This window comes from Temnothorax nylanderi, unplaced genomic scaffold, assembly GCF_030848795.1.
Source record: "Temnothorax nylanderi isolate EJ_2023f unplaced genomic scaffold, tnyl_v1.0 TNYL_tig0590_pilon, whole genome shotgun sequence".
In the NCBI taxonomy this organism is placed as follows: Eukaryota; Metazoa; Arthropoda; class Insecta; order Hymenoptera; family Formicidae; genus Temnothorax; species Temnothorax nylanderi.
In genome coordinates, this window is record NW_027249652.1 from 1 (window position 1) to 12,983 (window position 12,983).

General features: G+C 30.0%; 1 protein-coding gene and 1 long non-coding RNA gene across 6 annotated transcripts; one reads left to right on the forward strand and one right to left on the reverse strand.

Annotated features, from left to right (window-relative positions):
- The first annotated feature begins 179 nt into the window (after positions 1 to 179).
- LOC139784150 (cytochrome P450 4g15-like) lies at positions 180 to 1,336 on the forward strand. Its single transcript, XM_071723310.1, has 3 exons — positions 180 to 351; positions 761 to 937; positions 1,003 to 1,336. The coding sequence occupies exons 1-3, from the start codon at positions 258 to 260 to the stop codon at positions 1,173 to 1,175; spliced, it is 444 nt and encodes a 147-aa protein (XP_071579411.1). The 5' UTR covers positions 180 to 257; the 3' UTR covers positions 1,176 to 1,336.
- A 6,478-nt stretch (positions 1,337 to 7,814) lies between these two features.
- LOC139784145 (uncharacterized) lies at positions 7,815 to 10,792 on the reverse strand. Of its 5 annotated transcripts, none has more exons than XR_011721485.1 (4): positions 10,624 to 10,792; positions 9,904 to 10,050; positions 9,633 to 9,850; positions 7,815 to 9,450 (listed from the first exon to the last, which is right to left on the reverse strand). It is a non-coding gene; the product is annotated as an uncharacterized lncRNA (long non-coding RNA). The 5 variants fall into 5 exon arrangements; XR_011721483.1 differs by having other exon boundaries at positions 9,633 to 9,832; positions 10,624 to 10,791; XR_011721486.1 differs by having other exon boundaries at positions 9,633 to 9,814; positions 10,624 to 10,790.
- Between the last annotated feature and the right edge of the window lie 2,191 nt (positions 10,793 to 12,983).

Sequence of the window (12,983 nt, forward strand, 5' to 3'; positions counted from 1 at the left end):
ATATTTTATTAAGATTAAATATTTTAATAGAATTATGCAAATATCTAGATTAATATATGCATATATTAATAGCAACACTTCGTTTATGACTAGAATAAAATCCAAATGCAATTGATAAAAAGTCTATTAAATATTATTTGTATTTATGTAAATGAATATTTCACGTCATAAAGGAAAAAGTACTCGAAGAACTATTGGAAATTTATGGTACGGAAACTATAAAATCTATATCAATTGAATATGGCGATTTAGAACAGATGCATTATTTGGAACGAGTTATCAAGGAAACGATGAGAATTTTCCCCGTTGTTCCGATAATTGCGAGACAAGTCACAGAAGATTTAAAAATAGGTTTGTTCACTTTTTATAAATAAGCAAATGTATATCTATTGTTAACTTCTCTTCATAAATAAATTAAAAATAATAAGAAAATTGAGAGATACAGATGTCAAAACATCAATCTTCATTTAACTATCATTTGATTTTATATTAAGAGAAACTGTGTTTAAATATTTTTCTGTTACTAAGATATTTATTTCAATATTTAAAAAATTGCAAAATTACAAATAACATTATTCTTATTTTACTAATTGTAAGATTAAAAAATAATAAAATATAGACATTCAAATATCCTATATGAAATATCGCTTTGTCAGTTTTATGTACATATCCATTATATAATAATAATTTTGAGTTGTACTATTTAACATTATTAAGTTTTTATTGTAATAATTTTGGTAATAAAAAGTACACATTTTAGGAAAAGTTATTTTACCAAAAGGAACAAATATTTTCATACCAATTATAAAAATGCACCGGAACGAAAAATATTGGCCGAATCCATTAATGTTCGACCCGGACAGATTTCTTCCAGAAAGAAATCCAAAAAGTCAATCGTATTACATGCCTTTTAGTGCTGGATTAAGGAATTGCATAGGTAGTCTTAAATAAATCACAAAGTATTATGATAAAATTGATTTACATATAATTGCAAATTTGCAGGTATAAAATACGCAATGATGTCTATGAAAGTTGTTTTAGCAACGTTGGCACGAACATTTGTATTCCAAGTAAACAAAAGCGTTAAGATTGATGAAATAAAATTGAAGTTTAGCACGACAATATCTACAGAGAAGCCTTTAAAAGTCAAACTTGAGAAGCGATATTTCCAATAAAATAATGTAAAAATTATGTTAAATATAAGATTATATTTTTGTATAATATTCTGCGCACGCGCGCACATATATTATGTTGATGCATACATTTAGGTTGGCTTCAATTTAATATTTTTTTGCTTTGTAATATTGTAAGAAGTGGAATGTAACAATAAAATGTATTGAAGTAAATCTCTCTCTCTCTCTCTCTCTCTCTCTCTCTCAAGATTTTTAGCTTTTATTAATTTTTAATGCGTTTAATTCTTAACAAAACGATTAATTTAGTATTTTAACCTATGACTATAATTCATGTTTTTAGAAGTTGAAGAACTTTGTTACTATTCTCAACGTGAATTTTAGTTGCATATTTTGTTTTCATGGGTAGTCATTTTGTTCTTTGTATTTTATATGTATGTATATGTACCTATATAGTGACCAACAAATCGGTACATTCACTGACTTTATTTATATTGGATTTCATTTTTAAGTATGGGACTCCATTGTCACGCTTTATACCAACGACGAAAATTGTCATAACTTTTTGATTGCGACTTGTAATTTTAATTTGTATACCGCCGAAATAATTGACTTTTTATAATAATTGACTCCCGACAAATTATTTAAATTATTTAGTTATGAGACTAATTTTATATTTCTGCATAATTTTTTTATATTTATTGTAATGTAATTTTATTGTTTTGACCCAGAATGTTCTGATGAAAACTAACATAAGTATAAGTCGAAACGTAAACGATTGTTAATTATTCTTGCCATTTAATAAATTATTATTATTTTTATTAAACCAACATATATTTTTTGTTTTTCTTGGAGCATAGACGTATATGCTCGAAGATTTTCTATAACCTTCATATTTTAGCTATTTAATAATTTAATATTTAGTTTTGAGAAAGAAAACCGTAAAGGCATTATATGTATAGGATGTATATGTATATGTCGATGTCGTATTTTTAGATATAAAATACAGATTGAATATGAAACAAGTCCAAATTCTCCTGCATTGTATTGACTAAAACCTGATCAAACTTTCGACACATCCTCTCTTAATATCCAACAGCAAAGTGAATTATATGAGAATAATAAACTTCTTCTAACTATGTAGGAGAGACCGGGGCTATCTGTCTGCGGGGGCTATGTGTCCACAGTACTGCTATCTCAAGTTTTAAGAGACATATGTCTCTACCATTGTAACAAGTATTTGAAAAATGCCCTACGTAAAAAATTTAAATGTTGTTTGTTTTTTTGCGATGCCTCTCGCAGACGCTATATAAGTTAAAAGAAAAGCGAAAACAATTATTCACATTTTTCGACGGTCGAAAAATTTGCTGTGCGACAGTAAGTAGTTTAACTCAAATTAAAGTAAGCAATTCATAATATTACCAATTAATATATAGTTATCAGGTGTGAGAAGCGTCAAATCTTAATTTCGCATAATCTAAAATTGGCAACATGTTGAAGACTGAAAAACGTGGTCGAGCTATCTGTCCTATTTTTTATGGGGCAATATGTCCACACTTCAATGACGGATTGTTTTTTTATTAATAGATAATGCTGCGTAACTACAAAAAAAAGACTTTCCTTAAGACGGATAAGGTAGACATATCCAATAAAATTATACTTAGAGTGATTAAAAGAATAAAAATCGAGCGAGAATCTTTTCGTAAAAACAGCGTTAGACTTCGGAATAAATGTTCGGGCTCTCACTCGCTACTGTAAAAAAATGACCTACGAGCAGTTACTTGATTCTGCGATTCAAGAATCGTCACTAAATTTTTATTTTAAAAATACACGTCAAGTTAAATATATGAGTTTGTTTTAAATTATTAAGTATTTTCTATTTCAAACGCTGCCGAGGATAAAGTAAAGGTCCCAAATACAAAAAAAAGATTAAAGAATTGAGGGGACATAAGAAACTCATCACATTGATTTTGCAACGGACTCAAAATCAGTTTGATGCCACCGTATATAAAGAAAAGTCAGCTCTACGCAGGAATCCTGTTAAAAAATCTACACAAAGTGCCTACTACTGCTCTGACTCCAACGACTAAGCAGTTTTTTCAATTATTATATATTAATAATAAATAATATTATAAATAATTATAAATATTAATATAAATAATGTGTTTTTTATTATGTGGATAGATAGCCCCTCGAATGTGGACAGATAGCTCCGCATATGGGGCCATCTGTCTACGCTTGACTTGCCCACTTAAAAAATTCGCCTCTTTAAAATGTTAAAAGATTAACAATTTTAATTATGTTTTTTTTTATAACAAGGTTGAAGGGTTATACCATTAAAATTTTAGCCAAATATCTTTATTAGTTTTTTAGTAAACTTTAAAAAAGCGTAAAAAGTGGACACATAGCCCCGGTCTCCCCTATAAGTTTAATTTTTCATTAATGGATAATTTTTCATTAATGGATCGATTTTCTTGAAACCGGTGCCAAAATTTTTCTAATTTTTTGGGGATAGTAATAATGTGTAGAATTTTTCATATGGGTTTAATTGCTTCCTCATAGAGGAAGCTTTGTTTTCGTAAATTTCGTATATGAACCTTTGATTGCGTATAAAGTTGGGTCTAGTCAATCAAATTTAAGTGAATTATATATGAAATAGGGGTAGAAGAAACTAAAGAAAAGATTGTTTTTTGAGTTTTTGATGCTAATATGTTTAGAGTGTTCTAAAACGTCAAAATATTGCATTAAAAAGAAATGTCCGTATGTGTGTGTGTATGTGCACATTTGATGTTGTGGTTGCTCTAACTTCCGCAAATATTGAGATATCGGGCTGTTTTTTTTTTTAATCGATAGAGTATCATTCAAGGAAGGTTGGTATTGAATTTGGCGATAATCGGTAAAGGGGTTCTTTTTTAAAAAAATTTTGAATTTTTTTAGAAATGTTCGTGGTTGCTTTAACTTTCGCAAATATTGAGATATCGGGCTTATTTTTTTTTTAATCGATAGAGTATCATTTAAGGAAAGTTGGTATTAAATTTGGCGATGATTGGTAAAGGGGTTCTTTTTTAAAAAATTTTTGAATTTTTTTAGAAATGCCCGTAGTTGCTCTAACTTTTGTAAATTTTGAAATATTGCGCTATTTCTAATTTTATTATACTAGAACAACACAAGGGCGCGCGCTACGCGCGCGCCATTTATTCTATTCTATTTCGTTCATTTATAATATATCACTTAAAAGTTTGGAAGTATTATAATTATTTAACACATAAAAATATAAAGTCCATACTTTATTTATGATAATTAGCGTAACACTTGCGACAGAATTTAATTTTATCTTATAAGGTACATCAAACTATATATATCTATATATTTTTTAAATACGTCCTTTTCAAAGAAGTAACAGGAGGGAAAGTTAAACCTGGGGAAAAAGTAAAATTTCTAAATCTTCTATACCATTCAATTGATTCGAAATTGAATAATCGAGTTGGAGAAGACAAACGCAATTATAAATATAAAGAATAATTTTAAAATATGTCTAACTTATATACATATTGAACAAAAATTTTAGACAATAATTGCCAATAAAAAGTTGTTTTATTGTAAGTAAAATTATAACACAATATTAATAAGAAAAGGAATGAGAACAAGAAGAGAATTAATTGTAAATATTTTAGATATTTTCATTTACATTTAACATTATTTACATTAAAACATTAAACATTAAACATTAAACATTAAACATTATTATATTGTAAATATTTTAGATATTTTCATTTACATTTAACATTATTTACATTAAAACATTAAACTTTAAACATTAAATATTAAAAATTAAATACTATATTAAATACTATACAATACTATATTAAATATTAAATACTATATTAAATACTATATTAAATTTTTAACAATTTTTTAAAAGAACGTTTTTTTCCAAGCAAGAACATTACATTCAAGTAATTTTCTTATTCTGAATCTGAAAATTAAAAATATATATAAATTTTGAAAGATTTCTTAATGTATGAAAATGTAATATTATTATTTTAATATTATAATTATTATTTTTATTGTTATTTTTGTTATTTTTGTTGTTATATTTGTTGTTATTATCAGAAGACACACAGAGTGCTCAGTTTTCGTGAATTACAACTTCAATATATATTATATGTCACATTACATTTATATATCGTAATTAGATGCTGCACACTCATACATACGTATATTATTAATTTGGCGCCGACTTCAAAACATTGAAAGAAATTCTTAAAAGTATTATTTCATACCTTTTAAATCTTCTTTATTTTTTAATTTTTTTCATTCTTTTTAGAGCTTTTTTGAAAAATCGGTTTTATTAAAAAAAATTTTTATTTTAAATTTATACTTCTTTAGTGCGTTATTCAATTGATACAAATCAAAAATAATAATTTATTATTTGCTCGTAATTATTAAGTAGCATATTTCCTTACTGCTCCGTACCCTGATGTTCTAACGCGATATTTTATATACTAAAACTTTCCGGAGCAAGGATTGCTCTACAGTGAAAACCGCATTCGTCCAGTAGTTTCAGAAAAAATCGTGGACATATCTACATACATCATACTCGCCGAATTGAGAACCTGCTTTTTGAAGTCGGTTAAAAATAAATTATATTTAATTTTTTATCATGAAATTAAATTTTACACGTGACTGTTATGTCACATAGAAATTAATATATAAATCTATTTTAAAAAATAGAAGAAACAATTAAAATTTTAAAAATTGCTCAAAAATTTAAAAAAAGATAGAACCGACTTCAAAAAACTGTAAAAAAATAAGAAAAAATTTTAAAAAATAAAAAAAGCTTTAATTTTTTCTTACTTTTTAGAGCTTTTTTGAAGTCGGTTTTATTTAAAAAAAATTTTTATTTTATACTTTTTTAGTGCTTTATTCATTTAACATGATTAAAAAATAATATGTAATCTCTTTCAAATATTATATATCTTTCTACTTCTTTCTGCACTTTTTCAATCAGTATCTCCAATATTTTTGCAATATTTTAACCATACAGGATAACTCCATCTGTTTTTGTTACATATAAAATGTTATTGCATTGTCTCGTATACTCTCCTTTGGTTTTAGTCTGTGTAATTCCTTACTTGTTGTCGTAATTGGATATCATTTGAGGATAACATTTTCTTGTAATTTTTATTTGAGAAAAGTCGCTATTTTATAATTTAAATAAATCTTCGGGTAATTATGAAGAAAAGTGGCTTCCTCACCGATTTGTCTAAAACTTAATAAATATTGTGTAGGTCCACCTAGCTTACTGGCTGAAAAAGTGCAAAATTCCTATACACATAAAATCCCGAAAAGACGTAAAATGTAAGTGTAAGAAAATCGACCAATCCCAATCAAGTATTGTGCTGTCCGTAATCCCAGTAAAAGAAAATATTAGATTAAAATTGATCGATTTTCTTATGCTTATTACCTTTTATGTCTTTATGGGATTTTATGTGTGAAGCGGGGAGCACACACTTCTGCACAACGCATAATGCGGAAGCATAAGAAAATTGATTGGTCTATTTCCTTATGCACATGTGTATGGACCAATCAATTTTCTTATGCTTACGCATTATGCGTTGTGCAGAAGTGTGTGCTCCCCACTTGAAGGTCTTTAAGCCCCGGACACACACTTTTTCGTAACAGTAACAGTAAAGTTTCGACCAATCGCTTTGTTCGATTCGGGAACATACGGTCGTACATACGTTCCCGATTCAAGCAACGCGATTGGTCGAAACTTTCTGTTACTGTTACGAAAAACTGTGTGTCCGGGCCCTTAAAGGCTGTTGCACATAACAAAGTTTAAAGGTCAATCCAGACAAACTTGCATAGCGCATAAACATAAGCATAAGAGAATTGATTGGTCCAGTATGCATGTGCATAAGGAAATAGACCAATCCGTTTCTTTATGCATATGGTTATGCACCTATGCAAGTTTGTCTGGATAGACTTTTATGGCTTCTGCCCACAGAACACGGAAACGCTTGCCGCGCGGCAAGAAGCGACACGGTAGCTAATAAACTTTTGGTTCTTACAGAAAAGTGACACGTTGCTTGGTTACCGCGTCGCTCCTTGCTGCGCAGCAAGCGTTTCCGCGTCCTGTGGGCAGAAGCCATTAGTCATAATTGTAAGGCCATAAGAAAATAGACCAATCACACTCGATTATTCTTCAAACGCAAGGAGAATAATCGATTATGATTGGTTTATTTTTTTACGACCTTACGATTATGGCTGAATCTTTGTTACGTGCAATGGCCTTAAGTTTGATCAAAATAAGCTCATAATCGTATTCATATATCGCATCGTTTATATTAAAGGAAATTCAAGGTTTATTGTACTAATTGCCAGTTTACGTACAGAAATGATTTATTTTTAAATTTTGATCAAATTACAATCAATACAAATATATCGGAAACACGCAAGTTAGAGAATATCTCAGTTTTTTGGCTACCATAAGAATATTCAGATAAAATGACAGCTATTTTGTTAGGTGTCGATATATTGCATCAACCGCCATGTGTTTTTGCAAAATTCATGAGATACGTCCTATTAGTTATTATCATATCCGGAAGAAGAAACAACTGTTTTAAATTGATAACTGATTTTTAATAAATATTGATAATCAATTTAAAACAATTGATCATATCTATTTTATAGCTTAGTATAGTAAAGCTAGTTTATTTGTTCAGACATCCACATTTCCACTAAGTATTATTATAGTAATAAAGGTATGCGCTAAGTCTGTACTTTAGCTAGATATCATAAAACATGTATCATTCTTTCTCTCTGGTACATCATACATTAGTATTACTAAGTATACGTTTACTTTCTTTTTAAATCATACGAAACAATGCAGAAAAAAACTCGATATCGAATTCTAAAGTTTGATATAGTGTATGCTTAGACTGTAGTAAAAGTAAAAAAATATATATAATAATTAAAAAAAAAGGAAAAAAAGAGAAAAAAAGAAAGAAAAGACGCTTAATTACGTGAAAAGTGTATTCAGAAATAAAAATCGATTCCTTGTGCACATCTGACCGTGTTAAATTCAAACAAGTCATTTTCGTCATCATCATGATGCTATTAATCAACACAGCTTTGAAACGTAAAAATCTAGTGTTGTTAAATAACTCTAATCGTAAATCAAAAACTCAATTTTCTCAAGTAAATAGAAAGGAACATCATTGGGAACACCTTTGAACCAGAATTTCTTGAAGCTGCCGCCTACCATTGTTACGATTAAATAATAACAGAAATCCATTTTCCTTGTACCGCATCGAGTTACATCTTAGTTATGTCACATTCATTTTTCGGTTTTTATAATCACCTCCGATAGCGCGTATCAAAGTAATCGACGAGATTATTGGGTCGAGTAATAAAGTGATAAAGTATCAAAGCAACAATACATATTTTACCTCAATACGGAACATTCGTGAAAAGTATGTTGAATAATTTGCCCATCGGATTAAGACACTATCAAGCTAAATTAAATAAACTCGATACCAGAACATCACACTACGAATACCAAATTGTATATATTGTGTAAGTACTGAGCGACATATTTAGATGAAAAATCTATCCAGAGCGATAATTGACGTACAAACCGCGCGTTATCCAACCTAATATTGGATCGTTAAACTTTAACAAGTGACCAAGGTGTACCATACGATACATCCACATAAGTTAGGAGAGCTTAGTATAAAAATGAAGCACAGTTTCACAATCAGGGAATCCTTCTTACCAAATGCTACTCCTCTATCTCCCAATAAATATATCCGTATATCAAACATGACAGTGTAATTACCATCATTAAACTAAACCATGCATGGATATTAATATTATGTGTCCTTAAATGTGTTTAAGGAGAATGACGATTTCTTAAATAACTGTCGTATTCTTATGTCGGTAACAAACAGTCTTAACAACGAGTGTAGACTAATCATGACGCGTTCTATAATCGTGTAATCCTTGCGTCGGTATGCGTCATGTTACATGCTGGGAGTTAATAATTCTCATCAGGTGTAACGTAGCAACGTTAGTAGCGATTGGCGATTGGTGACGACGCAACGTAATTGCTTAATCACTGGTACCATTAATCAGAGTTTCTTTAGGCTTATTGCTCTGCTGCATATGAGGAGGACGAGACCGATGTTCTCTTTGGCCTTTAGGTCCCTGAGAACTGTTGTCAGGGACGTATCCATATCTAATATGGATACGTCGTTCGCGGGTGTTCCTTCCTTGCTATTCATGGTCGATTGGTCGCACGGGCCGGCATTACTGCCTAAACAAATGTATATAGATTAACTCTAAATGTATTCATATACATATACAAATATGCGCGTCAGCCTACCGATCAAGCACGTCTTTCACACGCGTACACACGCACACGTGTACACGCGCACGTGTACACGCGCACGCACGCACACACACACGCGCGTGATCAATAAGTATTATTATTATTACCTTTATCAATGCTTGAAACATCTTGGCTGTCTAAAACAGTGTCTTCGTCATCGGTAGTACGACGATATTCATCTCTGCGATCTCTACGCTAGGTTGGAAGATGACTTTGTCTGCCACTCATATATCCTAAATTACTTCTCTGATAACCACCTCTTGACAGTAAAGCCCGAACGCAATCTTCACTGCTGTCCAAAATATCTCTACGTAATCTTAATAAACTTTTATAAAACAATTTCGAAATAATACAAGCGATAATAATTTTTATTATTACCTCTCTATATATCTTAAATATGCATGAATTTTCTTCCAACTATATTTGTAATGTCATCAACTTTTCACGCTTGTTGAATATTTGCACCATGAGCACTTAATAGCTAATCCCATCAGATCTTCTCGAACATTAAATTCATCGGTATATCTAAAATAAGGCAAATTTTACATAATGCAAAAACAGTAATTATTACATCTGCTTATATATATAAAATATATGATTACAAAGATAAATATAATTTACTGTCTGTATCAAAAATCTATAATTACTGTAACGTATACCTTAGATTAGATTTGTACGAACAAGCAATAAATATTGAAACATTATAGATGACGTTAAAAGATAATAGTTACTTTCCATTTACATCAAAACTCAGATAATTCTCACTTGTGATGTCATTCTGTCTTTATTATTCATTAATTGCCAAAAAGGCTAGAACGACGTCACAAGTGAGAACTTATCTGAGTTTTGATGTAAAAATGTAAAGCACCTATTAATATGTAAAATATAATTTATAAATATTTATTTATTTACTAATAATATCATGTATATTTATATAAAATTCTAACCTCGCGAGACACCACGCGAGCACACGTCATTGCGTTAAAAGCTATTAATGTATAATATAATTTATATATATTTATTTACCAATATTTTATCAATAAATATTTATATATAATAGTGAATTATATTTATTATATAATAAAAAATCCTACTAACCTCGCAAAACACCACGCGAACACACGCCACACACGTCACATCGCACGATTTACACACGCGAAACTCGCCAAACTCGCCGCAATCTCGATCGCGCCGTCAATCTCGACCGCGCGCCAGCCAATCACGCACGCGGAAAAGCGGCAACACTACGTGCGAGACATTCGACTCGCAAAGCTCACTTCTCGGGTAAACATGGATTTTTTTATATAGGACTAGACATTACAGACGCGCGCGCCATTTAGCTTTAACATTATGCTATTACTATTACACTATTAACCCTTGATACACACAACTGTCAAAATATACAATGACAGCTGCAAATAACTCGCACAACGCATCGAGATAACCAATCGGCATCGCGGAAAAGAGGCTTCAATTTTTCGATACAAACGAAATTCACTCAGTTAACACGCCTTTTTTAAAAGTGGATTCTTCAGTCTTTTCTACCCCTATTTCATATATAATTCTTTAAGATTTGGCGAAGATCGATGAAGGAGTTACCGATTTCTTCTCATTGTCTAAAAAGTGGACAAGTTATACATGTAATCTATATATATTTTCAAAAAAATGCAGTTTAAAATTTCAATATATATATTTCAAATTATAAATTAATTCTAAATAGATGATAGATAACAACTGTTTAAGGGCCGGTTTCACCATCTCCGATTAACTGTAACCTTCGATTAAACTCACTCTTCGTCTCTTTCTAAGGGAGACAGTTAGAAAGAGATGAAAAGTGAGTTTAATCGAAGGTTACAGTTAATCGACGTTGGTGAAACTGGCCCTAAATGATCGGTGTACTCATTTTATTCTTATATTTATCTTTGTGCTTTGGCCCCTAAAAAAGTCATATCGATATCAATCGAACATAAATGTCTCGAAATGTTGAAGCCGTTATAGCGCGATGCTAATTAATCATCTCGCTTATGTTATGTGTCGCGCGGCTTGCTTCGCGTATTATCGTGTGAGATTCGTAACAGTACGAGGTTATTTATTTTGCTCTGAGAATTAAGATTCCCTTTAAGCGCTAAATGTATGAGAGAGAGAGAAAGAGATAAGTAGAGAGAAAAAGAATAAGGTATTTATTAAAAAATATACAATTAATGTAATGTAATAAATAATGTAATGGAATTAATAATTGAGAGAGAGAGAGAGAGAGAGAGAGAGAGAAGAAAAAGGTATACATATTAAATAATTAGTAATATAATTAATAATATTAATAATTAATTCTTTAAGATTATTTTCGGCATTCTCGGATGTGTCCGAAAAAAGAGAGGAAGAGAAAAACAAGTAGAAACCTGCACTTTGCTTTCTCATAGTTTTTAAGTGTGCAAGTAGAAACTTGCACATTGCTTCCTCATAGTTTTTAAGTGTGCAAGTAGAGACCTGCACATTGCTTCCTCATAGTTTTTAAATGTGCAAGTAGAAACTTGCACTTTGCTTCCTCATAGTTTTTAAGTGTGCAAGTAGAAACCTGCACATTGCTTCTTTATATTTTTTAAATGTGCAAGTAGAAACCTTCGCTCACAAAGCTTCCTCTATGAGTAAGCTTTTATTTTATTTGATGTATAATTATTTGTATTTATTTGTTTTGGCTTCCTCATAGAGGAAGCTTTGTGAGAAACTTCCTCAGGTTTCCAGAAAATCGGTAACGAAAATATTGTATTACAAATAATTTATTGTTATATTCAAAATGTAATGTTTTAAAATAATAAAATGTGCGTTAAATGTGTTTTAAAATAATAAAAGTTTCTATTTTATATATTTTCTTTTTATATACTTTTTATAAACTTTTTTTAAAGTAGTTATTTTTTAATTAAATAAAGATTAAAGATTGTGATAAGCACTCAAGTCAACTTTAACCCTTATAGACTATACCTCAAGTCTCAACCGCTTACGACTTTTTAAAGAATGATGTTTTTGAACAATTTAGTATTAATTATTGGCAACTTTTCTAATTCTGTTATATTCTTCAGTATTTTCCACCCCTATTTCATATATAATTTGGTTGATTAGACCAAACTTTATCAGGGTTCTATGTATGTACGAATTCTCCGAAATTTCAAACGTCTGTAACTCCAGAACTAATTAACCAAATCTTAATTAATTATATATGAAATAGGGGTAGAAAAAACTGAAAAATATAGTAGAATTAGAAATAAAACGGTATCTCAAATATTGAGAAGGCTATAGCGTAAAACACACTTTTCTAAAAAAAAAATTCCCCTAAAATCTATACCGGTTGACTGATCTTAATAAAATTTAAGGAGGACATACTTTCTATGATACTCTATCGATTAAAAAAAATGCATCCCGGTATCTAAAAAATTGTAGAAGTAGATGCGTGTACAAAAAATCCG

Excerpts from the sequence above, each read along its gene's own strand:
- LOC139784150 (XM_071723310.1), top strand. The coding sequence starts at position 258 with ATGCATTATTTGGAACGAGTTATCAAGGAAACGATGAGAATTTTCCCC. Across the intron at positions 352-760 it reads CACAGAAGATTTAAAAATAG|GAAAAGTTATTTTACCAAAA; the intron begins GTTTGTTCACTT and ends TACACATTTTAG. Across the intron at positions 938-1,002 it reads TGGATTAAGGAATTGCATAG|GTATAAAATACGCAATGATG; the intron begins GTAGTCTTAAAT and ends GCAAATTTGCAG.